The 27,266-nt window shown below is 46.9% G+C and overlaps 2 protein-coding genes across 2 annotated transcripts in view; both read left to right on the plus strand.

The window, feature by feature from the left end:
- Positions 1-308: 308 nt before the first annotated feature.
- On the plus strand, positions 309-2,831 carry LOC138663000 (uncharacterized). Its single transcript, XM_069749039.1, has 2 exons — positions 309-1,524; positions 1,861-2,831. Exons 1-2 carry the CDS (start codon positions 1,169-1,171, stop codon positions 2,741-2,743), a joined length of 1,239 nt encoding a protein of 412 aa, XP_069605140.1. The 5' UTR covers positions 309-1,168; the 3' UTR covers positions 2,744-2,831.
- LOC138662999 (zinc finger protein 665-like) overlaps positions 312-27,266 on the plus strand; it is a 52,001-nt gene continuing 25,046 nt past the window's right edge. Inside the window, exons 1-8 of the mRNA XM_069749038.1 lie at positions 312-368; positions 11,770-12,209; positions 12,339-12,518; positions 12,601-12,724; positions 12,808-12,905; positions 26,577-26,726; positions 26,856-27,035; positions 27,117-27,240. Coding sequence (XP_069605139.1) covers positions 12,132-12,209; positions 12,339-12,518; positions 12,601-12,724; positions 12,808-12,905; positions 26,577-26,726; positions 26,856-27,035; positions 27,117-27,240 — 934 coding nt within the window. The 5' untranslated portion in view covers positions 312-368; positions 11,770-12,131. The remainder of the gene's footprint in view (positions 369-11,769; positions 12,210-12,338; positions 12,519-12,600; positions 12,725-12,807; positions 12,906-26,576; positions 26,727-26,855; positions 27,036-27,116; positions 27,241-27,266) is intronic.

Genomic DNA, 27,266 nt, shown 5'->3' on the forward strand with positions numbered 1-27,266 from the left:
TGGTACAGTAGGTGCCTGTCACCTACTGGAGTATGGCAAGGATAAAATAATACTCACCGCCTGCTGCTGCTTTCCTCACTCTGCTTTGATGCAGATCCTGAGACGTGAGAGATCACATGATTGCATACATCATTCCAGGTCCTGTATCAAAGCAGAGGAACACAGCAGGTGGTGAATATTACTTAACCTCCTGCCATGCTCCGGTAGGTGACAGGCACCTGCCGAACTACGGTGTACCCTCTTCCCAGCACTAATTCAGCATTCGGCCCCTGATCACGTGACCCCTGACTCCTCCCCCCTGTGACCTCATCACAGGTCCTGTGCGCACAGAGCAGCCATATATGTGGAGTGCGGCTCTGCAGGTGGAGGTATGTGGAGATTCCCCATTACTGAGCGTGGGGACATTAACCCCTTCGGCACGGAGACTCTTTATAAGAATCATAACGTTGTTGTTCTGTTTCCTGTAATAGATACATACGAGCCAACTATGGAGGACAGGAAGTGAGGGAGCGGATTGTTCTCCTAGTACAGGGCCCCTTTCTTGGCCCCACACAGTGTAATGCCCCCATTATGCCCAGTAAGCAGGGTTCTGCCCCACACCCAGCTGCCTCGGGCACTTTACCATGAGCTGGTACCTCAGATTCTTCCCCGCACCCCTTTCCTTTGCTTGGCGCCAAATCTGTTCTGCCTTTGGGGCTCTGGCCTTTATAATATCAGTAAAGGTACCGTTACACTAAACGATTACCAACGATCACGACCAGTGATACGACTTGGCCGTGATTGTTGGTAAATCGTTGTGTGGTCGCTGGGGAGCTGTCACACAGACAGCTCTCTCCAGCGACCAACGATCAGGGGAAAGACTTTGGCATAGGCTACTTTCACACTAGCGTTTTTCTCCGACGGATGCGTCGCAAAGGCAGGAAAACGGATAAAACGCTTCTATTTTTTTGACGGATGCGTCGGCGATTCGCTAGACGGTTCCGTTGAAAAACTGGATCCGTTGTATCCGTTGTTTCCGTTTTTTCCGTCCGTTTTTATGACAGATGCGTTTTCCACACCTACAGGTGGGATTGTCCTTGTAGGTGATTGGCTACTGGAACATATAGGAAAGTATATATAGACAGTTTGTACAGCGCATCTTTGAAAGGGTTTAGAGAAAGTGGCAGAGATGGAAGGAGTGCTTGGGAGGATTGCGAGCGTGGTTACCGATGTGATTTTTGAGACTAATCGCCTGGATATCATGGTTCGGGATCAGGAGGCGGCAGCAGAAAGACGGTGGATGCGTCAACATCGACGTCGCAGACTATGGATTCATCCCATTAACGCACTGCGGATGACCCAGGGCGTCTATTCTACCCTGTACATGGAGTTACGGCAGAACCCGGAGAAATTCTATAATTATCTTCGGATGAGGCAGGACCACTTTGATGTCTTGCTGGAACAAGTTGGGGATGACATCCAAAGGCAGGACACATGCATGAGGTCTGCCTTTACACCGGCAGAGCGGCTGATGGTGACCCTGCGGTAAGTAAATTTTTTGGGTTACCAAATTGCTCATATGTAATGCCATGCCAGCATATTTTAACGAATAGAAAACAACATACTATGGTCCCCAAAATACGGCGCTGTACACAGCATTGCATTTTCTGGACCATGTAAATATTTTCCATGTATGGGCCCATGTATGCTGAGATATAAGAATGTTGATGTTTTATGTGTTCTGCAACATCCTCACCCCACAAAAAAGTGTCATTTTTAAATTGGTTCCAAAAAAATACATATATTTCTTTAAATTGCTTTCAAATGTCATTTTAAGCTGTCTTTACAATCTTTTCTAACTATTCTTTTGCTTTTTCACAGCTTCTTGGCTACCGGAGAATCTCTAACGTCACTCTACTACCAGTTTCGACTTGGAATATTGACCATTTCCGGAATTGTGAAAGTGACCTGCCTGGCGATATGGGATGCCTTGCACACGGAGTACATTCCAGAACCAACAAGGGACATCTGGCTGCAGCGCGCAGAACAGTTTGAAGAAGTGTGCCATTTCCCTAATTGCTTGGGGGAAATTGACGGAAAACATGTCCGTATAGCAAAACCGGCAGGAACAGGCTCTGAGTACTACAACTACAAGAACTACTTTTCTATCGTACTCATGGCCATAGTGGATGCCCACTGCAAATTTCTGGCTGTGGACATTGGAGCCTATGGACGGTCCAACGACTCCCAAGTGTTCAAAACGTCACCGATGGGCCGTTGTTTGTATGGCGATACATACGACTTTCCACCTGCCAGACCACTCCCGGGAACAACAGGGCCACCTATGCCGTATGTCTGTGTGGGTGATGATGCCTTTCAGTTGTCTCCACACCTCCTCAAGCCGTACTCAAGCCGAAACTTGACCAGAACCAAAAACATTTTCAATTATCGCTTAACTAGAGCACGTAGAGTGGTGGAGTGTTCATTCGGCATTCTTACAGCAAAGTGGTGCGTACTGCTCACCGCCATATCTCTGCACATACGAACTGTGGATGAGGTTGTGAAGGCCTGCGTGGTCCTCCATAACTATGTACTTTCCAAGGAGCCCGTTTCCGTGGATGATGAGGATTTGGAGACCACCCTGTGGAATTACGACAGCAGCTCTGTACGTTCTGCCGGTTCTGTAACCAGAATGAGGGACAACTTTGCTGAGTATTTTGTTTCACCTGTGGGTATGGTGCCCTGGCAAGATAACATTGTGTGAACTTTAATTTAAGTTCTTGTTGAATTTACCACCAACTCCAAGTAGAATACACTTTTGTATATGCGGTGTAATAAACCCAATGTTTATACGTTCAAACGTGCGGTGTGTTTTTATTTACAATTATTAACATACCAAATGAATCAACCATAACCAATTTTTTTTCAAACAAAAGCATAATTTATTGAAAAACTAAAGATTATCAAACTTTATAGGTTGGTTGAAATAGTGTCAACCTTTTTTTTTTTTTTTTTGCAATTTGTTAGGGTACATTCTCAATTTTTTTTTTTTTTCTTGGTGTAACCCATTTTTTTTTTTTTAAAAACCAAAATGTAATACAGACAAAACATAATATTTACAAATCTGTAAAATGTGTAGTGGAGATATCACCGGAGGGGCTATCTTGTTGGACCACGTCGATAGGTGAGGACTGTGTTGGTGGGGCAGATTGATGGGGAGAAAATGCAGTAGCCCGAGCTGGGGAGGGTGTTGTAGGGCTAGGGGTAGGAAGAGTAAACGTGGAAGGAAAGCCAGACGAGGAAAACATTGGGGAACACAATGTTCTTGGAGGCCGGAATGGGAATTGGGACTGGGTTTGGTATTGGGACTGGGGTTGGTATTGGGACTGGGGTTGGTATTGGGACTGGGGTGGGAAATTTGTAGTGCCAGTGTGGGGAGGTGTGGGAGTGTGGGTCATGATCCGCAGTAGAGCAGTATGGCATTCGTGCATTACCTGCATCTGCTGGTCAAGAGTTAGCTTTTCCATGCTCCTGAGCATTGATTGGAAAAAAAGATTGGCCGGTGATTGACTTACATCTGAATGCAGCCTATCCAAGCGACTGCTGGTTTCAGTGTGGGTTTCACTAATGCGTGCTTGCACCATGCTGAAACCAGCAGTCACTTGCTCTCCCAAAATCTTGAAAGAGTTTTGAAAGGATGCATTCAGATGCAAGAACTCAGGAGCATAGCTCCTTTCCGGACCCCTCTGTCGCTGCCGCCACGAACCTAATGGTGGTCTAGAGGTGGCAGGATCAGAGGGGTGGGGTAAAGGGAACGCTACGTCTGTACCAGCAGATACAAGTACCGAGGGATGCGATGCTGCGCCACTGCTGGTGGCTGTGGATGTGGATGGGGCAGAGGTACCGTAAGGGACAGCTGAGGGGTCAGAGGGATGTGTCCTACTGACGTGGCCCTCGGTGACGGACTCGTGAGAGATCGCTACAGAGGGGTCCGAGGTTGTTGCAAGCGCACGGTGGCTGAAGAAGGTGCTGTGAAATAGACAAAAAAATAACAATATTGATTTGAGACAAAGCCCTGACTGAAACCAAACAAGTAAAGTACAATTGGTCATTCGATGGCCTGTTGAATACTTACACTCTTTGCAGCATACTCTCACGTAGGAAGGACAGGGCCGGCCCATGTTTATATGTAGTCTTTCTTCGGCGTCCTGAGCCACTCGGTGCCTGCATCTCCTTGTTGAACTCCCTCTTGTAGCGATCTCTCAGTGACCGCCACCGCTTCCTAACCCTTTCACCTATAAAGACAAGAATACAATCAAGTTAGTTATAACGCATTACATTCTGTTCAAAACATAACTGTAAAGTTCATACTTACATTCTTTAGTCTGCTGGCTTGGATCAAGGTCCTCCCACCTTGGCAGAACATTCAGGCATACAACCTCCCAAAGCCGACGGGTCACATATGTGTCTGCATGGCGGCGATCACCCATATGCCAGAGCGGCTGCCGTTCACGGACCTCCTCAATCAGACACTCAACATCGATGCCCATAGTGTCCTCTGTGTCTGAATCGGCAGCGCGCTGTTGATATTTATTAAAAAACATACAAAGAACATTACTACACTGAATCCCAAAAAAATTGTAATTGACGCAAAATAAAAACAAAAACACACACCTGACGGCGACCGCGGCCACGAGAACGTCGGCTCCGGGAGCGGCGGGGAGTATCTTCCCGTGCAGCAGACTGGAAAACATTAAAAAGAATTACGTTAAAGTTTTGCATTTGATGTATGTGTACTGTTATGTATGTTATGGTTTTTATGTGTTGGTTGCTCAGTGATGCGTGAAGCTGTTTCAACAAAACTTACACTCTGTGCGCCCTCTCCTTGTGTCTCTCCACCCCTCTCATCTTCTTCTGAGAGTCCCTCAGCAGATTCAGCTTCCTGTGAAAAAGAATAAAGGCATATAGTGATAAGAAAACATGTTATACGTGCAGCTACAACATATGTAAACATCGATAATTACCGCAACACGCTCCCGCTGTGGAGAAGGGCTCTCAGAAGAAGACATCGTTCGTGACCTGTGTATTTCTGTCCCAGTTGGCTCTGCAAGTAGAAAATCCCTTGTAATCTACTATACATATTCAAGTTGAATCTGTAGTTGTGGGGACTTTATACTTACATCGTCAAAGCGGCTGTGGTCCCTGGGTCCCTTCCGGGCGGCTGTGGTTCCTGGTTGGCGGCGCTCCTAGGTGGGTGTGTGGGCCTCGGCACTGGTCCCAGTTGGCTCTGCAAGTATAAAATCCCTTGTAATCTACTATACACATTCAAGTTGAAGCTGGAGTTGTGGGGACTTTATACTTACATCGTCAAAGTGGCTGTGGTCCCTGGGTCCCTTCCGGGCGGCTGTGGTCCCTGGTTGGCGGTGCTCCTAGGTGGGTGTGTGGGCCTCGGCACTGGTCCCAGTTGGCTCTGCAAGTATAAAATCCCTTGTAATCTACTATACACCTTTAAATTGAAGCTGGAGTTGTGGGGACTTTATACTTACATCGTCAAAGCGGCTGTGGTCCCTGGGTCCCTTCCGGGCGGCCTTGGTCCCTACTGTGCAGTGATCCTAGGTGGGTGGACGGGCCTCGGCACTGGTCCAAAGTGGCTCTGCAAGTATAACAAGTTAATATTGTTAGAAAAAAACCACCAAAGTCAAAAATTTAAATTATGTCATAACCACCCTGCTGGCATTCTCAGAGCAATGTTCATGCAGGCCACCTGCGAAAGTTTGGAGATAAAAAACGCCCCAAAAAATAAAAGGCCCTCCAGTCTGAGCGGAACTCCATAATGGTATTGTATGTGTTACCTTTAAACCCCCCCCCCCCAAAAAAAAATTCTAAACTTGAAAGGCCTACACACCTATTCAAAATATATATGTGATCTTAAAAGATCCAAATGAACCAGATTTAATTTCCCTTCTTAAAAAGTATTACATTACCTTAATAACCCAGCAACAACACAAGTTTTGCCTGTGTGTACATTTGTACATACACCATTTACAAATTTACCTTTGTGAAATGATACAACGGAGATATTTCATAAACATTTTATTAATAATTTTTTTGGTTTTAATTTTTTTTAGTGTGTTATCATCACAATAGGAGCGATACTGCTCTTTATTTGAAATACAAGTACATCACATGGAAATTAATTTAGCAATAAAACACAAAAAATATATGTTGTAATATAAAGATCACACACGCTGTCATTAACCACAGGCTGCAGAAATCTCACAACTTGGTAACTATATCACAGTAAAAAAAAACAAAAAAAAAAAAAACACGTGCATGGACGCATGCACCCGCACACAGACACATGTACGAAAGCACACATGTGCAGGCATAAAACGCACAAACACACCAAAAAGCACACGTCCGTACGCAAACACAAACACATGCACACACACAAAATAACACAGCCAGCCAAAAGCACAAGGCACAAACAGACACACACACACACACACACACACACACACACACACACACACACACACACACACACACACACACACATGCAAAAATGGCAGGAATCAGGCTAGAGCTCAGCTGACTGGATTCACAAGGGCAGGCCTCAGGCTGGAGCAGGACTCTTGGAGGGCGGTGGCTGGTGCAGTACGATGTCAGGCCTCAGGCTGGAGCAGGACTCTTGGAGGACGGTGGCTGGTGCAGTACGATGTCAGGCCTCAGGCTGGAGCAGGACTCTTGGAGGACAGTGGCTGGTGCAGTACGATGTCAGGCCTCAGGCTGGAGCAGGACTCTTGGAGGACAGTGGCTGGTGCAGTACGATGTCAGGCCTCTGGCTGTATTCAGGTTTTAGCTCTGGTTCAGGTTTAGCTCTGGTATAGCTCTGACTGTATTCAGTATGTCACAAACACATGCACACACACACAAGCACACAGACGCACGAAAAAATGGCAGTATGTATACTCACGCTGGAATGATGCAGCTTTAGGCCTCTGGCTTCTGGCAGGCTTGGCTTGGCACAGGCTGGGCAGATGTTGGCTGGCAGGCAGGCTGGCTTCTGGCAGGCTTGGCTTGGCACGGGCTGCGCAGATGTTGGCTGGCTGGCAGGCAGGCTGGCTGGGCTTCTGGCACGCTTGGCACTGGCTGTGTAGATGTTGGCTGGCAGGCAGGCTGGCTTCTTGTGTCTTCAGTCTTTGGCACCTGTGGTTGAAGGCTCAGGCCTGGTTTATATAGGTTGGGTGATGTCTAGTGAAATTGGCTACAAAATCAGCTTCTGAGAATGCCCAGTGTAAAAAAACGGATTGCAGCGCTGCATTCCGTCAAAAAACGTGTCCCGACACATCCGTCGCTCATAGACCGCCTTTATAGACAAAGACGCATTAATAAGGAAGCGTCGCGACACGTTTTTGCTGTGCAAACAAAAAACGTTACACTCAACGTTTTTTCCAGACGACGTGTTGGCGCATTCCGACGCATCCGTACAAAAACGTACACAACGCAGGTCAATGCGTCGAAATGCGTCTGTAATGCAAGTCTATGGGAAAAAAACGCATACGTCGGGAGATTTTGCTGGATGCGTTTTTTTGACAAAACGACGCTTTTCGACGCCCGGAGAAAAACGCTAGTGTGAAAGTACCCATAGTTGAAACTGTCTTCAACGATGCCAAAGTCCCCGGGTAACCAGGGTAAACATCGGGTTACTAAGTGCAGGGCCGCGCTTAGTAACCCGATATTTACCCTGGTTACCATTGTAAAAGTAAAAAAAAAAAAACACTACATACTCACATTCCAATGTCTGCCGCGTCAGCTTCCCGCACTGACTGTGTCAGCGCCGGCCGTAAAGCAGAGCACATCGGTGACGTCACCGCTGTGCTCTGCTTTACGGCCGGCGCTGTCAGTCACTGCAGGGAAGCTGACGCCGGGGGACGTGACAGACATCGGAATGTGAGTATGTAGTGTTTTTTTTTTTAGTTTTACAATGGTAACCAGGGTAAATATCGGGTTACTAAGCGCGGCCCTGCGCTTAGTAACCCGATGTTTACCCTGGTTACAAGTGAACACATCGCTGGATTGGCGTCACACACGCCGATCCAGCGATGACAGCGGGTGATCAGCGACCAAAAAAAGGTCCTGATCATTCTCCAGCTACCAACGATCTCCCAGCAGGGGCCTGATCGTTGGTCGCTGTCACACATAACGAGATCGTAAGCGGGATCGTTGCTACGTCACAAAAAGCGTGACGTTGCAATGATATCGTTAACTAAATCGTTATGTGTGAAGGTACCTTAACTGCGTCATCAAGGTCACCTGACCAGGTGCACCATCTAGACTCTTCCCTCCGGAAACCCTCCCTCTTCCCATTGATGTCACATGGTCCCGTCTGGACGGCAGATAGCAGTCTGTACAAATGCAGCACAGCCCTGAGGAGTCTTTTTTATGACTCTCCTTTTTACACCCCTTATGCAATATATATGATGCCGCTCACACAGTATAATGTTTCCACAGTACTGGCATCTCTCGTAAAAAAGGTATTTTCACACTATCGCCATACCCCCACACACAGCATAATGTTCGTACAGTACTGCCATCCCACCACACACAGTATAATGTTCCTACAGTACCGCCATACCCCACACACAGTATAATGTTCTCATAGTACCGCCATACCCCCACACACAGTATAATGTTCCTACAGTACCGCCATACCCCCACACACAGTATAATGTTCTCATAGTACCGCCATACCCCCACACACAGTATAAAGGTCCCACAGTACCATCATCCCACCACACACAGTATTTTGTTCCCACAGTACTGCCATCCCCCACTTTCTAATGTTCCCACAGTACTGCCCCCTAGATGCACAATATGGTACCGTCCACCTCACTGGCTTCTCACAGACATAGGACAATGTTTCCACAGGACTGGCATCCCCCTCACACACAGTATAATGTCCCCACAGTACTGCCATCCCCCACTTTCTAATGTTCCCACAGTACTGCCCCCTAGATGCACAATATGGTACCGTCCACCTCACTGACTACCTCCGACCACCGACAGACAATTAATACTCACTTAGCCTCATTCTTGGTGCAGATACTAATGAACCCAGGATCTATGAGATATTTCCATACGATAGTTGGATAGGCAGGAGTGTATCATCCATAAAGGTCGCCCACTCGGTTGCTATGATGCCTATGAATTGACAGGGCTCGGTGGGGTGTGGTATTGGTCACCCTCTCCTTCCCATCATCACAATTTCAGCGATATCCACATTCCCATGACAGTGATACCGCTGAATAGATTAGTGAATCAGGGAGTGGAAAGCTCCTGATCCACCATTCAGCCTTCACTTCTGAGTCTGAGACTCCGTGCACTGCAGGCACAATGACGTCACTACATCACACCTGTAGTACGGAGCCTCAGTACTCACACCGCACAGACCAGAGCAGCGCTCCTCAGGAACCGGGTTGGTTGAGTAGTGTGTGGTTATTAATCAAATATCAGGAATTGTGGGGGCATCATATTAAGAGAAGAGCTGTTGGGACTCTCATACTGAATGTGTGGCTGGTAGGGGCCATTATACTGGGGTTGTGGTGGACTGTAAATGCCTCCATACTGAGTGGGGTTATTATTTTGTGTAGCAGGTTGTGGTAGCCATAATTAGAGATGAGCGAATATGTTTAGAAAACGATCGCCAAACATAAATTCGGCAGGAATATGGTACATTCAGATTCATGATTTGTTATGAGCGAATATACTCCTTACTCGACATTTCTTGAACACGCTCGGGTGTCCTCTGAGTATTTTTTTAGTGCTCTGAGATTTAGTTTTTCTTGCCGCAGCTGAATGATTTACATCTGTTAGCCAGCATAAGTACATTTCGGGGTTGCCTGGTTCCTAGGGAATCCCCACATGTACTTATGCTGGCTAACAGATGTAAATCATTCAGCTGCGGCAAGAAAAAACAAATCTCCAAGCACTAAAAAATACTCGGAGGACACCCAAGCATACTCGAGAAATCTCGAGTAACGAGTATATTCGCTCATCACTATTCATGATCTGTAACACGAGCATTTTTCTTAAGATCGGAAAAAGTCGGTAACATTCGGTGAAAGATATAATAGAAGCCGGCAATACATGTGCCATGTTTAGTAAAATCACAGCCACCAATGTGGGAGACTGGGGTTCAAATCCTGGCTCTGCCCTGTTGGACATAATATACCAGTAGTGGTCCATAACACTATGGTGCCTACCTCAATAACCATGAGTGTCACGAGCAAAGAGAGTCATGCCGGCTCAGACATCGCCTGGATTAACAAGGTCCACATCTGATGTTGAGTAACCAGGACAATCTGATGATAAATGGGCTACTGGACCAAACCATACATGGACACGGCAAGAGGCAATGGTCGCCAGTGAAGAGATTTGCAGAGGGGAGAAGCGGAGGATTAGCGAGGAGAGGAATTAGTCGGGCATCAGAGTTAAGGATGGACTGGAGAGGTGCAAGGGTGTTAGCAGGGAGGCCGCAGAAAAGGATGTTACAGTAGTCGAAGCGGGAGATCATCACACATCCTCCATCCCATAGTCCAGTCCCCATATACCCATCACACATCCTCCATCCCATAGTCCAGTGCCCATATACCCATCATACATATCCTCCATCCCATAGTCCAGTGCCCATATACCCATCATACATATCCTCCATCCCATAGTCCAGTGCCCATATACCCATCATACATATCCTCCATCCCATAGTCCAGTGCCCATATAACCATCATACATATCCTCCATCCCATAGTCCAGTGCCCATATACTATTATTTATTTATATAACACTATTGATTCCATGGTGCTGTACATGAGGAGGGGGTTACATACACATATCACTAACAGTAAACTAACAATCACAGACTGATACAGAGGGGAGAGGACCCTGCTCTTGCGAGCTTACATTCTACAGGATTATAGAGAAGGAGAGAGTAGGTTGAGGGTTGCAGCAGCTCCGGTGTTGGTGAGAAGGAAGCAGAGTCAGTGCAGGCTGTAAACTTTCCTGAAGAGGTGGGTTTTCAGGTTCCGTCTGAAGGATCCAAATGTGGTTCAGAAATAATCCCCATAAATCACTGTACATGGAGACTTTGGGATCAGATCATTTCTGTCCGCGTTGATTGTGGAAACAAAAAATCTTTTCTAAAAGCCTCAAACTTCTGTATGTGAATCAGAGCTGAGATCTAACGTGATGGACGATTACAGTGCAGGGAAGACGGGAAACATAGTAACATAACATAGTAACATAGTTAGTAAGGCCGAAAAAAGACATTTGTCCATCCAGTTCAGCCTATATTCCATCATAATAAATCCCCAGATCTACGTCCTTCTACAGAACCTAATAATTGTATGATACAATATTGTTCTGCTCCAGGAAGACATCCAGGCCTCTCTTGAACCCCTCGACTGAGTTCGCCATCACCACCTCCTCAGGCAAGCAATTCCAGATTCTCACTGTCCTAACAGTAAAGAATCCTCTTCTATGTTGGTGGAAAAACCTTCTCTCCTCCAGACGCAAAGAATGCCCCCTTGTGCCCGTCACCTTCCTTGGTATAAACAGATCCTCAGCGAGATATTTGTATTGTCCCCTTATATACTTATACATGGTTATTAGATTGCCCCTCAGTCGTCTTTTTTCTAGACTAAATAATCCTAATTTCGCTAATCTATCTGGGTATTTTAGTTCTCCCATCCCCTTTATTAATTTTGTTGCCCTCCTTTGTACTCTCTCTAGTTCCATTATATCCTTCCTGAGCACCATATAAACCTTCATATAGAGGCCGGTAGTGATGGAGTCAGTGACCGACTCTGGACAAATCTGTCTCTAGAGCCGTAGTAGAAGATGAAGACGTCGTCCTCATCATGAAGTAGTTATTTCTCATGTCGCGTGTAATGAATATCTCCCGCAGTATTGCTAATGCCGATTCCAGGGTCGGCAAATGAGACGAGAATTAGCGTTATGGAAGATGAGTCTATGAGAAACGTATTCAGCTGCCGACTCCGAGGAAGAAACTGCTTGTTGTCTGTGACCTAAATATATATCCTCTCAGTGAAGATCTTCTACAAAAGAACATTTTCCTGATTCAACCATCAAAGATGGATATGGACAGAGACAAGATGGCGGAGAGGATATTACACCTCACCCTAGAGATCCTCTTCCGGCTTACTGGAGAGGTGAGAGATTCTGATGACGTCACATTACATCATTCTTATCTATGGGAATAACAGATGGACAGAACTGGAGAGGTGAGGACTCTGGAAATGTCTGTAGTGAGATTTATTAATGTGTCTCTCCATTACCAGGATTACACAGTGGTGAAGAAGACCTCTAGTGATCGCTGTCAGGACCCTGTGTCTGAGGGATGGGGAAGACCCCTTAGCCCAATCACGGGGCCTCCTCCTCACCCCCTGATCCATGAGGACATCAATGACCAGAAGATCCTAGAACTCATCTACAAGATGATTGAGCTGCTGACTGGAGAGGTGACACTGCTGGGAATGCTGGGACATTATACAGTAACGCTATGAAGTTATCGGGGGATGACGGTATCATTGTATGTGTCAGGTTCCTATAAGGTGTCAGGATGTCGCTGTCTATTTCTCCATGGAGGAGTGGGAGTATTTAGAAGGACACAGGGATCTGTACAAGAACGTCATAATGGAGGTTCCCCAGCCCCTCACATCTCCAGGTAATAGACAGGACTAAATACACACGGCCTATAATTATCTGTATGTAAAGAATGAATTCACCCCCTGTATGTGTTTCCTCCAGATCTATCCAGTAAGAGGACAACACCAGAGAGATGTCCCCGTCCTCTTCTTCCACAGGACTGTAACCAAGAAGATCCCAATGTTCCTCAGGATCATCAGGTAGATGGAGAGAAGGTGTCAGGAGATCTTCCCTATGATGTGTAGACGCCGGTGATGAGCGAGTATACTCGTTGCTCGGGTGGTCTCCAAGTATTTGTTAGTGTTCGGAGATTTAGTTTTGCTTGCCTCAGCTGGATGATTTATGGCGGTTAGCCAGCTTGAGTACATGTGGGGGTTCTTATCTGTCTAACTGGGCCTCAATACAATCGCACTACCAGGGTGCAGCAAACCCAAGTAAAATGGCAACTGCCAGGTGCAATACCAGATGAAACAGCCAGCCTTCAATCAGGGATTGTCCGTGTGACCCACCAATGCCAAGAAATATACTCTGTATGTGGCAATGTTCACACAAGGAATGCAGAGCATCTGGTTCTCAGCCTATTAATGACGCCCTATGGTGGGCCGCCCAGTGCTAACTATAATGCATCCTGTGTGAACAGAGGCCACAGTTTACAGAACCATTTGGGCCCAACTGCACCCCGAAAAAAATACAACATGCAAAAAAACCATATCAATATATGTAAGGTATTGGTTGATATTCTGTCCATAATATGCAAGCTGGCAACCCGCGTCAAAGGTCCTTACGTTTGCCAGTCAGGACATTTTCGAAAAATCAATGTGAAATAAAATGAGCAAAAAATCCACATGTGCCTCCTATGCTCCTAGCCTCAACTGTACCAAAATCCTAGTTGGGCTCTCAATGGGACCATACTTAACCCCTCAAGCCCCGAGGGTGGTTTGCACGTTAATGACCGGGCCAATTTTTACAGTTCTGACCACTGTCCCTTTATGAGGTTATAACTCTGGAACGCTTCAATAGATCCCGGTGATTCTGACACTGTTTTCTCGTGACATATTGTACTTCATGATAGTGGTAAAATTTCTTTGACATTACCTGCGTTTATTTGTGGAAAAAAACGAAATTTGGCGAAAATTTTGAAAATTTTGCAATTTTCCAACTTTTATTTTTTATGTCCTTAAATCACAGAGATATGTCACACAAAATACTTAATAAGTAACATTTCCCACATGTCTACTTTACATCAACACAATTTTGGAAACAAATTTTTTTTTGTTAGGGAGTTATAAGGGTTAAAAGTTGACCAGCAATTTCTCATTTTTACAACACCATTTTTTTTAGGGACCACATCTCATTTGAAGTCATTTTGAGGGGTCTATATGATAGGAAATAACCAAGTGTGACACCATTCTAAAAACTCACCTCAAGGTGCTCAAAACAATATTCAGGAAGTTTATTAACCCTTCAGGTGTTTCACAGGAATTTTTGGAATGTTTTAAAAAAAAAAACATTTAATTTGTTTTCACAAAAAATTTACTTCAGCTCCAATTTGTTTTATTTTACCAAGGGTAACAGGAGAAAATGGACCCCAAAAGTTGTTGTACAATTTGTCCTGAGTACCCGAATACCCCATATGAGGGGGGTAACCACTGTTTGGGCGCATGACAGAGCTCGGAAGGGAAGGAGCGTCATTTGACTTTTCAATGAAAAATTGGCTGGAATTAAGATGGGACGCCATGTTGCGTTTGGAGAGCCCCTGATGTGCCTAAACATTGAAACCCCCCATAAGTGACACCATTTTGGAAAGTAGAGCCCCCAAGGAACTTATCTAGATGTGTGGTGAGCACTTTGACCCACCAAGTGCTTCACAGAAGTTTATAATGTAGAGCCCAAAAAAATAAAAAATATTTTTTCACAAAAATTAAGTTTTCAACCCCAATTTTTTATTTTTCCAAGGGTTCCAGAAGAAATTGTTCCCCAAACATTGTTGTACAATTTGTCCTGAGTACGCAGGGGTAAACCACTGTTTGGGCGCATGGCAGAGCTCGGAAGGGAAGGAGTGCCATTTGACTTTTGGGACGCCATGTTGCGTTTGGAGAGCCACTGATGTGCCTAAACATTGAAATCCCCCCCACAAGTGACACCATTTTGGAAACTAGACCCCCTAAGGATCTTATCTAGATGTGTTGTGAGAGCTTTGAATCCCCAAGTGTTTCACTACAGTTTATAACGCAGAGCCGTGAAAATAAAAATTACGGTATTTATTTATTTTCCACAAAAATTATTTTTTAGCCCCCAGTTTTTTATTTTCCCAAGGGTAACAGGAGAAATTGGACCAAAAAGTTTTGTGCAATTTGTCCTGAGTACGCTGATACCCCATATGTGGGGGTTAACCACCATTTGCGCGCATGGCAGAGCTCGGAAGGGAAGGAGCATCATTTGGAATGCAGACTTAGATGGAATGGTCTGCAGGTGTCACGTTGCATTTGCAGAGCCCCTGATGTAACTAAACAGTAGAAACCCCCCACAAGTGACCCCATATTGGAAACTAGACCCCCCAAGGAACTTATCTAGATGTGCTGTGAGAACTTTGAACCCCCAAGTATTTCACTACAGTTTATAACGCAGAGCCTGGAAAGTAAAAAATCATTTTTTTCCCACAAAATTGTTTTTTTAGCTTCCCAAATTTTTATTTTCCAAAGGGTATCAAGAAAAATTGGACCCCAGAAGTTGTTGTCCAATTTGTCCTGAGTACGCTGATACCCCATATGTTGGGGTAAACCCCTGTTTTGGCACACGAGAGAGCTCGGAAGGGAAGGAGCACTGTTTTACTTTTTCAATGTAGAATTGGCTGGAATTGAGATCGGACGCCATGCCGCGTTTGGAGAGCCCCTAATGTGCCTAAACAGTGGAAATCCCTCAATTATAACTGAAACCCTAATCCAAACACACCCCTAATCCCAACCACATAGGGTATGGACAACTGAACGCTGCGATGGGACAAGGACGTGGACGTGCTTGTTGATGGTGCTAGTTGAGTTTGTGTGCAACTGCAGATACAGGGCATGAGGCATCTTTGCATGCACCATGGACAGGAGATTTGCTTGCACGCACAACATTGGAAGAAGCAGTGGTATCACCCGCAGACACTGTTCATGGACTAATCGGATTGTGCCCGTCGCTGATTGGTCGCCGCAGCCATGACAGGCAGCTGGCGAGACCAATCAGTGATGCGGGATTTCTGTTACGGAAGTACCCCTTAGACAATTATATATATAGATTATTATACATAAAATACAATAAAGTTGTCATCTTCCAAGGATTCAATATTGTTGATTCAAGGAAGCTAATACAACTTCCACCCGATAACACTCCAGAGAAATCTGTATTCATCTAATATATAATTGCCTAGAATACTACTTCCTGCAATTTGTGCCAACTTCCGTGGCTTTGTCCGGAGCTAATGTCCGGAGCTAATGTCCGGAGCTAATGTCCGGAGATAAGTGACGTCAACAGTGTCCAGTGTCTGATTGGTTGCCGCCTGCTGCGAGAATCGTACTGTGACACACTCCGCCCGCCATTTTGGTGTGATTTTTGAATTTTTACCTCACAGCAAGTTTCTACTGCGTGGAGGCGGGCCCAGTGACGTTGCTCTTCAAGCTCCTGCCGAATTTCGTCAAAAAAATGATAATACCATTTACCAAAACTATATATATTTAGTTGTGAAGTGGTTCAGTGACATTTTCACACCAATTTTGAACTTTTGTTTGGTGTTTTCTCCATATACTGCCTATTATTCACTGACTGTTATACTGAGAGACTGCCGTTTATTAACCTCTTCTTTGCCACATTGGGTATATTGCTCTATTATTTGCCACATAAGGACATTGTCCATTATTGCCCAGCAATTTCTCTGCAATATAAACTGCCTATTTATTAATATCTGCATTCCTGCAAAGAACTATTGCCTATTATTAACTGGCTATTTTCCTACTACCTGACACTGCCCACAACACGCAAAGTTGTCGTCTGATGTCTTTCATCCCTCCCCTCATAAGCATGTTCATGGATCCTGTGTAACTGTACCTTAAATAACAAGAATTGTCAAGAGCTGGTGAGTGCAGCCATTTTTTGTTCTTTCTTACTATTATTTATTAATTGTATTATTCTTACATTTGAATAAATAAAGTATATATGGATTCTAGACTCCCGATTCTTTAGAATCGGGCTGCCATCTAGTGCTATATATATTTTTTATGATGTGTATACATTAGAATATCTGCCATTCAACTATAATAATTAGATTGCATGTGTAATGACCATACCTCTATAATTTAACATGGAATGATGATACCACAAGTGTTGTTATCTCAGGAGTGCTCAGGAGTGGTAGCCCTGGATCATTCAACCAGGGTCCCCAAATGTCAAATTTCTTGATTGATTTCTCTTTCTAAATACCCATTTTTCCAACTAAATAATATTTTTTAGCTTTTTTGTTAACTCATTAACGGTCGGTGGTTGGGCGTCTGGCCACTGTTGTGCAATAAGTTTGCGCGAAATACCTACAGTCATCGGGGATGGATTTGAGATCTATCGATTCTCCCAAATATCCCAATATGCATATTTTGGGGTCTGCTTGGATTCACACAGCAAATACCCTTTTTATTATAGATATTGTGTTTTTCTAGTAGAAGCCCAATCTCCTGCACTCCCAGAACATGTGTAACAAATGTGCATTTCCAGTTCCACATCTATAGCCGGTGCCGCAGCGCTAAACTGAGTCAGATATGCATGCCTAAGTTGTAGGTATCGAAAGAAGACACCGTCAGGCAATCCAAACTCTTGTTGCAGTTTGTTTAAAGCTTTTAAGTATTCGATTTCCTACTGACTGATCCTGAAATTTGTCCCCATTGTTGCCCTTGACTGGCCCATGTTCAAATACAGTCCACCACTGTAAAAAAAAAAAGGTCTGTGATAAGCTGAAAGGAGGGAGGCGGAGACTGTCCTCAGAAGGACCAGGGTCATGTGGACCCTCACATAGGAAAAAAAGTACTGTGGCCGCCTGTGTTAAAGGGGTGACTGGCCGTAAGAGAACTCTTTATGAACTATTGTTTTATGTTTTGCCCAGTTTGCCATGGCTGGGCACAGCCATGCTTAAGGGGGGAGTGTAAGGAGGTGGCCGGACCTCTCAGTTGCGCCCTCTCCTCCTTACTTTAAGTAATGTGTTACAGTGTTAATGTAATATATGTTATGGTGTTCCCCTTTAATGTGCTGTGTCTACCATGTCTGTAATGTGTTTAATAGAGGCAGGGATAGAAGCAGTTAACAGATGTGGGCTGGACTTGCAGCCACAAGGTGATGGGAAGCTGCTGTTTCCCTCCAGAACAGCCTGAGATGCTGAACAGATCCGACGTGCATGTCACAGGGCACTGCCAGGCCTCTGGGCAGGAGGGAACTGTTGCCCTGGATTCCCAAGGACTACGGAATAAGGAAGGCTAAGGACTGCAATAGGAGCCTCAGGACTCCCGAAGGGCCCCCCGCTTCTGAAGGGTTGATCCCGGCGTGTGGAATTCTCCTGATCTGGGTGCAGCTGTAGAGTGTGACAGGGACAGAGCAGGAAAACAAGTATTGTACTCGCGTGTTCTTCCTATTTTACCACCATCCAATTAAAGTTATTTTTCCCCGTTGGAAAGCTGCCGCCTTCCTGGATCCTTTGTTTCCTGGATTACTGCGGCTGCTATGGTGCCTGTGAATTGAGAGGGCTCTGTGAGGCTTGTCACCAGTTACCCTCTTCTTCCCCATCATCATCACAATTTCAACTATATCCACATTCCCATGATGGGGAAACATTGAATAGAGAATCAGAGAGTCAAAAGCTCCTGATCCACCATTCAGCCTTCACTTCTGAGTCTGAGACTCCGTGCACTGCAGGCACAATGACGTCACTACATCACACCTGTAGTACGGAGCCTCAGTACTCACACCGCAGAGACCAGAGCAGCGCTCCTCAGGAACCGGTATGGCTGAGAAGTAGCTCTGAGGGGCTATAATGACACATCTTGTCCCGTATGGTCCCCACCGGAGGTGATGGGCTTTCCCATAATGATATACTGGACTGCTGTAGCTTGCAACAAAAGTTATGTACCTCCGTATGTAACCGATAAATTCCTGATTCATAAAGTGTTCTGCCTGCTATCTGATGTTTATACTTCTTGTCAAGTTCTTTTAAGTAAAGAAGAATTTATTTTCTGACTTTGTTCTCCCTCATTCATCTCCATACCATTTTGTCTTATCCGGGCCTGCCAGGTACAACGGCAGCATGCGGTCTGCAGAGTCGGGGGAGCTATAACTCCGCTATGTGTATATATATATATATATATATATATATATATATATATATATATATATATTATATATATATAATTTCTCCTTTGCCTCATTGGGGGACACAGACCGTGGGTGTATGCTGCTGTCACTAGGAGGCTGACACTAAGTGATACAAAGCAAAGAAAGTTAGCTCCTCCCCTGCAGTATACACCCTCCTGCTGGCTCTCAGCTCCTCCCCTGCAGTATACACCCTCCTGCCGGCTCTCAGCTCCTCCCCTGCAGTATACGCCCTCCTGCTGGCTCTCGGCTCCTCCCCTGCAGTATACACCCTCCTGCTGGCTCTCGGCTCCTCCCCTGCAGTATACACCCTCCTGCCGGCTCTCAGCTCCTCCCCTGCAGTATACACCCTCCTGCTGGCTCTCAGCTCCTCCCCTGCAGTATACACCCTCCTGCCGGCTCTCAGCTCCTCCCCTGCAGTATACACCCTCCTGCTGGCTCTCGGCTCCTCCCCTGCAGTATACACCCTCCTGCCGGCTCTCAGCTCCTCCCCTGCAGTATACACCCTCCTGCTGGCTCTCAGCTCCTCCCCTGCAGTATACACCCTCCTGCCGGCTCTCAGCTCCTCCCCTGCAGTATACACCCTCCTGCCGGCTCTCGGCTCCTCCCCTGCAGTATACACCCTCCTGCCGGCTCTCAGCTCCTCCCCTGCAGTATACACCCTCCTGCCGGCTCTCAGCTCCTCCCCTGCAGTGTACACCCTCCTGCTGGCTCTCGGCTCCTCCCCTGCAGTATACACCCTCCTGCCGGCTCTCAGCTCCTCCCCTGCAGTATACACCCTCCTGCTGGCTCTCGGCTCCTCCCCTGCAGTATACACCCTCCTGCTGGCTCTCGGCTCCTCCCCTGCAGTATACACCCTCCTGCTGGCTCTCGGCTCCTCCCCTGCAGTATACACCCTCCTGCTGGCTCTTAGCTCCTCCCCTGCAGTATACACCCTCCTGCTGGCTCTCAGCTACTCCCCTGCAGTATACACCCTCCTGCCGGCTCTCAGCTCCTCCCCTGCAGTATACACCCTCCTGCTGGCTCTCGGCTCCTCCCCTGCAGTATACACCCTCCTGCTGGCTCTCAGCTCCTCCCCTGCAGTATACACCCTCCTGCTGGCTCTCAGCTCCTCCCCTGCAGTATACACCCTCCTGCTGGCTCTCAGCTCCTCCCCTGCAGTATACACCCTCCTGCTGGCTCTCAGCTCCTCCCCTGCAGTATACACCCTCCTGCTGGCTCTCAGCTCCTCCCCTGCAGTATACACCCTCCTGCTGGCTCTCGGCTCCTCCCCTACAGTATACACCCTCCTGCTGGCTCTCAGCTCCTCCCCTGCAGTATACACCCTCCTGCTGGCTCTCAGCTCCTCCCCTGCAGTATACACCCTCCTGCTGGCTCTCAGCTAACCAGTTCTTGCTTAGTGTCTGTAGGTGGCACATGGGTCTGTTTCAGACCCCAGCGTTTTTATTTTATTGTTTAATTTTCTGTAAATTTTTATTTTTTAATTAACGGAGTGAATTAGGCGACGGTTCCTTTCAAGGTTCCGATCTTCCCCGAACCATCAACAGGCGAGCACGGCGAGTATACCTCCCCGTACCTTTCCTGCGACGTGGGAAGCCATGCCTGAGCTCACTTCAGGGGCGACGGTTCCTTTCACGGTCCCGATCTCCCCACACCAGCAGCAGGCGACCACATGGAGTGTCGCCTCCATGTATCCTCTCCTGGAGCCAGGCCTAATGCCGGACAACTGGCCCTGTCCACCCGGACTGAACTCCGTGGATGTACAGAGGCCCCTCTATGGCGTCCGAGCAGCCCCCACTGTCCCACCACTGTTAAAGCGGATGGCACAAGGAGGCGGACGTTTCCTCTCCACCTCCCTAACAAAGGGATGATGGATTGAGGCTTATCCCTGCACCGTCCACGCTGCACAGAACAGCGCTGAAACCCACATCCGCGGCGGCTCCATGCCGGGACGCGCATCAATGGTGAGTGGATCCATCTTCAGTGGGATATTCACATGCTGACAGGCAGCCTCAGCCACTTCCCTGTGGCCCACCTCTCTGAGGTAACGCTCTGGATGGCTGCAAAAATTTAGCCCCTGGCTTCGGCCGATTTGTAGGCAGCATCCTGGAAGTCTTGCCTGGAACGACCCACTGGTGACGTCCGCCGGCTACAGAAATTTAGGCCCCGGCTTGGGCCTATTCAACATCGTGTCTGTGGCTCCGCCCCCCAAATTGGCGCTTCTCGCTCTCTGCGAGATTTTATCAACTCTGCAACTCCCGGTGGCCATCTTGGTCCACCCGACCAGCTCACACTGGGGTGACAGTTTTTTTTGCATTAAAGGGGCACATCGACTCTACATCAGTACCCGGGTAAGGAAGTACCTGGTCTTAAAGGCACACGATTAGTAGTCCCTGGTCTTAAAGGCACATGACCAGTATTCCCTGGTCTTAAAGGCATATGGCCAGTATTCCTTGATCTTTTAAAGCGCATGTCCAGTATTCCCTGGTCTTAAAGATGCATGACAAGTATTCACTGTTCTTAAAGGCGTATGACCAGTATTCCATGTTCTTAAAGGCGTATGACCAATATTCCCTGGTCTTGAAGGCGCATGACCAGAATTCCCTGTTCTTAAAGGTGCATGACCAGTATTCTCTGGTCTTAAAGGTGCATGACCAGTATTCCCTGGTCTTAAAGGCGCATGACCAGTATTCCCTGGTCTTAAAGGCGCATGACCAGTATTCCCTGGTCTTAAAGGCGCATGACCAGTATTCTCTGGTCTTAAAGGCGCATGACCAGTATTCCCTGGTCTTAAAGGCGCTTGATCAATCCGAGGAGCCCTCCGCCGCCGACCCCAGCTTTATCCTCTAGTTCCCCTCAGTGGACTTCTTCACTGACCACAATCCATGGTTCTCTGACCAAGAGATTGAATCCCTCTGTGTACCCTCTGTGTTTGGAGTGCTCGCAGGACCAATATACATGGTCCCTATCCTACATGGGAGCCGTCGGCTAGCAGGGGCCGAAAAGTATTCTAGAAACATGCAGGCGTCTAGAAACATACAGGCATCTAGAAAACGGAAGTTTTTCGTTTCCTGCTCCCTCACCATTGATTTGATGACAACAAGGCTCTGAATATGGATTGGATATTGCCTGAACTTGCCAGAGCTTCAGAGACTAAACTCCCTTGAGAGCATTTGCCATTCAATTCGGATAAGCGATTCACTGGACAGAAGCCTCTACGTGGGATGCCATGCCTGGCCTGTTTTTTTAAGGGCGACGGGTCCTTTAAAGGGCACCGATCTCCCCACACCATCAACAGACGAGCACACGGAGTGTCGCCTCCATGTTTCCTCTTCTGCATCCAGGCCTAACGCCAGAGAACCTGTCCTGTCCACCCGGAGACCTGGACTCTGTGGACATACAGAGCACCCCCCTCTGCATCACCACTATTTAGCGGAAGATGCAAGAAGGCGGACAATTCCTCTCCACTTCCCTGTTAAGAGGTTGATGGATCGAGGGTTCCTAATTTTTATCTCTGCACCGTGAAAAGAGAGCGGCAATGGCTAGAGACTATGACTTGCTGGATGCAGCCGCACATTCTGCCATGGGGCAGATTAACCGGGTAGAATCTCCTGTGGTATGCCTACCAGTATCCCTACCCAATGGGTCATCAATTAAAAATACCACGGACTGTCAGATAGCAAATCTGGTTCGTTCCGTCTTCGGGTTCGGCGCTCTATCCTCCCTAGTGGCCGCATGGATTGCTAGAGCAATGGTCTCCTGGCTGGAGACCTTAACTACCTTGATTCACACCAGTAACTACTGGCCAATCAAATCATTTGAGCGGGAGACTGATAAAGGATTGTATAAGGATTGTCCAGCACAGTCTAGATCTAAGGGATCTTGGTTCCAAACAGGGGAACGAAAAGTAAGATCGACCCTGGACCTCAAACTTCTAACAACCTTTGACATGGTCCTCCTTCTTTGGATGGAGTCCCTCCGCTCAGCCATTACTTCAACAGAAAAAGGTGCAGTTTCCGGCATCCATCGATATTCGGGGTGCTTACCCTCTGCAAAAATTCCTTCACCTTTCCATTTGTCAACAGCATTTTCAAGTCACAACCTTGTCCTTCGGCCTTGCTTCCGCACCCAGAGTGTTCGCACGGGTCATGGCGGATTTCATGTTTCTCTTGCACTCTAGAGGCGTGCTCGTCCTGCCCTGTGTGGTCGACTGTCTAGCCGCCCTTCCAGGACTACGCTGAGTCGTCTATATCACTTGCAATACCTTCTCACCTGGGCTGGCAGCTACACTTAGACAAGTTCTCCTCATTTCCAGCCCAGCAGATATCCTTTTTGAGGATGATCCTGCACACTTCTAGAAGGATGGTAATTCTTCCTCGAGACAAGGTCATGGCCCTTCAACAGGGAGCTCGCGCAAGGAGAGTTCTGAGGACTTGATTACTCACCCCCTCATTTCATTCGATTTACTAGGAGAGTTCTGAGGAAAAATGGTGACGACAATGGAAGCGGTTTCCTTCGCTCCGCTCGTTTTCAGCAAGTCAAACAGACTTTCAGACAATAGTCTCTGAGCTCCTTCTTCATCCAGGGCCTTTCTCCCGGTTCAATGGTTATTAGTAACTACCAATGCCAGTCTTTTTCTCCCTATCATTTTTCTGGAGATCCGAACGGTAGTCCTACAGCAGGTCCACTGCCTTCTGGCGAGTCATCCTATCCGAATTCAATTGGATAATGCCACGGCGGTGCCATACGTCAGTCATCTAGCAGGTACCCACGGTCAGGCGCCATGACCGAGGTACCTCACTTTCTCTGATGGGCCAAAGTCTATTATTCGGTGATCTCGGTAGTATATATCCCAGGAGTAGAACTCTGAACGGCAAACAAATTCAGCCGTCAGGGTTCCGCCTCAAGTCAGTGGGAACTTCACCCCGAAGTCTTCCATCAGATCTGCCCTTACTGGAGCTCTCCAGTTGTAGGTGGGATGACATCCAGACTGAAGGCCAATGTACTCGAGTTCGTGGTTCGGCCTCGAGATCCAAGAGCCATCGCACTCCATGTTCTGGTTCTGCCGTGGTACCAGTTTCCATAACTCCCCTTCCACTACTTCTGAAAGCCTTTTGGAAGCAGAAAGGGGCCCCAGTGATCCTCAGAGATCCGCACTGACCACGTCCGTTTTTTGTTTGCGGAGCTAGTATCTTCTCGCCTTATCGCAGCAAAACTGCAAGTAGGGACTTTCTCACAGGGAGTTTTCACACGTAGTCCTTCTCTATCGCATACCGTTAGCTCATTGGGACCTTATTATTCCTAGGAGCCTTACAGTAGGCTCCTTTTCATCCGGGCAGACTTTACTATCAGGGAAAGTCGCCCCTTTTTCCTCTGCAATATTCTCACTCTGACGAGTCTTCGAAGCTAGCTGCTCTGCTCTTTCAGACTTTTTTCCCTTATTACCTTCGAGGCAAGGTTGTCCTCAGGCCATCCCCATCCCTTGTTACCAAGGTGATACTGTATTACCACTGTTATGAGGGCATAATTCTTCCCTCATCTCTTTTGGCACCAGTCCACAAAATGGAATGAGTTCCCCAATATTCTGGACGAAGTGAGTGCTCTGAGTAGGTACGTCTTGAGGACGGCGTCCTTCCGAAGGTTGGACGCTTTATTTGGGCTTCCTGACGGTAGAGGAAGGCTTCCTGACATTTTCAGGAAGGGTTTAGCCGTTTCATCGACCATGATAACATGGTGAATTTGTTCCACCATCCAGGAGTCCTTCCGTGCTAGATGTCAGCCTATCTCCCTGTCTATCAAGGGTTCTAGGCACCAGGCGTCGGCAAGGCACGCCTGCAAGCTTGCGGATTCGTCCAGTCCGCATGCATTATTGAAGCACTATAATTCCAACACTTCCACAGATGTGAGTCTGGGCAGGTGGACTCTGAAGGCCGCGGTGGCGCACTTGTAAGTAGCGGTTACACAGGGCCTGATCTATTGTTGTCCCCACCCAGGGACTGCTTTGGGACGTCCCACAGTCTGTGTCCCCCAATGAGGCGAAGGAAAAATAGGAATTTTTGTGTACTCACCGTAAAATCCTTTTCTCCGAGCCATTCATTGGGGGACACAGCTCCCACCCTGTTATTAGCTTATGATTGTTTTTTATAATCTGACATGCTATAGTCTCATATATAATATGACATGCTATACGCTCATATATTGTTATTGATCTCCTACTGCTTTTGCACCGAACTGGTTAGCTGAGAGCCAGCAGGAGGGTGTATACTGCAGGGGAGGAGCTAACTTTCTTTGTATCACTTAGTGTCCGCCTCCTAGTGGCAGCAGCATACACCCACGGTCTGTGTCCCCCAATGAATGGCTCGGAGAAAAGGATTTTACGGTGAGTACACAAAAATCCCTATTTTTTTTTTTTCACATTAAACCTTTTTGTACATTTTTTTTTTTTTTTTGTAAACATCTTTCATTAGTGCGATGATCCAACATACAAGCGTCTGATGGCTCCGGTGATGCCCTGTACTACTGTAGTGCCGTGTATCATCACTGCTGTCAGTGTAATACTAACGGCCCCATACACATGAGATAAGAGTTGGCTGAACGGTCATTTGGCAGATGGCCAGCTCTCCTGACTCCCCCATACACACAAATATTCCAGCTTTCCTGGGGTCTGTATGAGAGAGTCGCCTCCAGACTCCTCTAGCGGAGGATTATCTACAGGAAGAACTAACGGATTATCCTCTGAAATACAGGATGTCAGATCCTTCTCTGCTCTGACATCATCTGTTGGGAGGGCCCCCAAATACATTATATAGTCGCCCAAACCCCCGAAATCAGTGCTTTCATGGAACTTTAGTCCAATGTGTATGGGGGCGGTAAAAGGTAACTTATTGGATGCTGCCTCTGGCCCGGCCTAATAGACCTTCATACATTGCAGCCCAGACCCCATTATTAGGCATGTAAGTATCGTAATAACTAGGCCGCCCCATACTATCGAGTACTTGGGGGCGTTCAGCCAAACTCTGTCAGACCTGAGATCTAACGTGATAGAAGATTACAGTGCGGGGAAGACGGGAAACCTTCATATAGAGGCCGGTGGGGATGGAGTCAGTGACCGACTCTGGCCAAATCTGTCTCTAGAGCCATAGTAGAAGATGAAGATGTCGTCCTCATCATGAAGTAGTTATTTCTCATGTCGCGTGTAATGAATATCTCCTGCAGTATTGCTAATGCCTATTCCAGGATCGGTAAATGAGACGAGAATTAGCGTTATGGAAGCTGAGTCTATGAGAAACGTATTCAGCTGCCGACTCCGAGGAGGAAACTGCTTGTTGTCTGTGGCCTAAATATATAGGATTTATTAGTAGATGTAAAGAAGGAAACTAAATACTGTAAAATAATAAATCTCCTCATATGTTTCCCTTATTATCTCCAGTAATTGTATTATTACACAGGATTCTTCTGATGTTACATCGGCTCATCTTCTCATTCAGGTCTCTACAATATCGGATCCTCTCAGTGAAGATCTTCTACAAAAGAAAATTTTCCTGATTTACCCATCAAAGATGGATGTGGACAGAGACAAGATGGCGGAGAGGATATTACACCTCACCCTAGAGATCATCTTCCGGCTTACTGGAGAGGTGAGAGATTCTGGTGACGTCACATTACATCATTCTTATCTATGGGAATAACAGATGGACAGAACTGGAGAGGTGAGGACTCTGGAAATGTCTGTAGTGAGATTTATTAATGTGTCTCTCCATTACCAGGATTACACAGTGGTGAAGAAGATCTCTAGTGATCGCTGTCAGGACCCTGTGTCTGAGGGATGGGAAAGATCCCTGAGCCCAATCACGGGGCCTCCACCTCACCCCCTGATCCATGAGGACATCGATGACCAGAAGATCCTAGAACTCACCTACAAGATGATTGAGCTGCTGACTGGAGAGGTGACACTGCTGGGAATGCTGGGACATTATACAGTAACGCTATGAAGGGATCGGGGATGACGGTATCATTGTATGTGTCAGGTTCCTATAAGGTGTCAGGATGTCGCTGTCTATTTCTCCATGGAGGAGTGGGAGTATTTAGAAGGACACAGAGATCTGTACAAGAACGTCATAATGGAGGTTCCCCAGCCCCTCACATCTCCAGGTAATAGACAGGACTAAATACACACG

Source organism: Ranitomeya imitator, chromosome 2, assembly GCF_032444005.1.
Source record: "Ranitomeya imitator isolate aRanImi1 chromosome 2, aRanImi1.pri, whole genome shotgun sequence".
Taxonomy (NCBI): domain Eukaryota; kingdom Metazoa; phylum Chordata; class Amphibia; order Anura; family Dendrobatidae; genus Ranitomeya; species Ranitomeya imitator.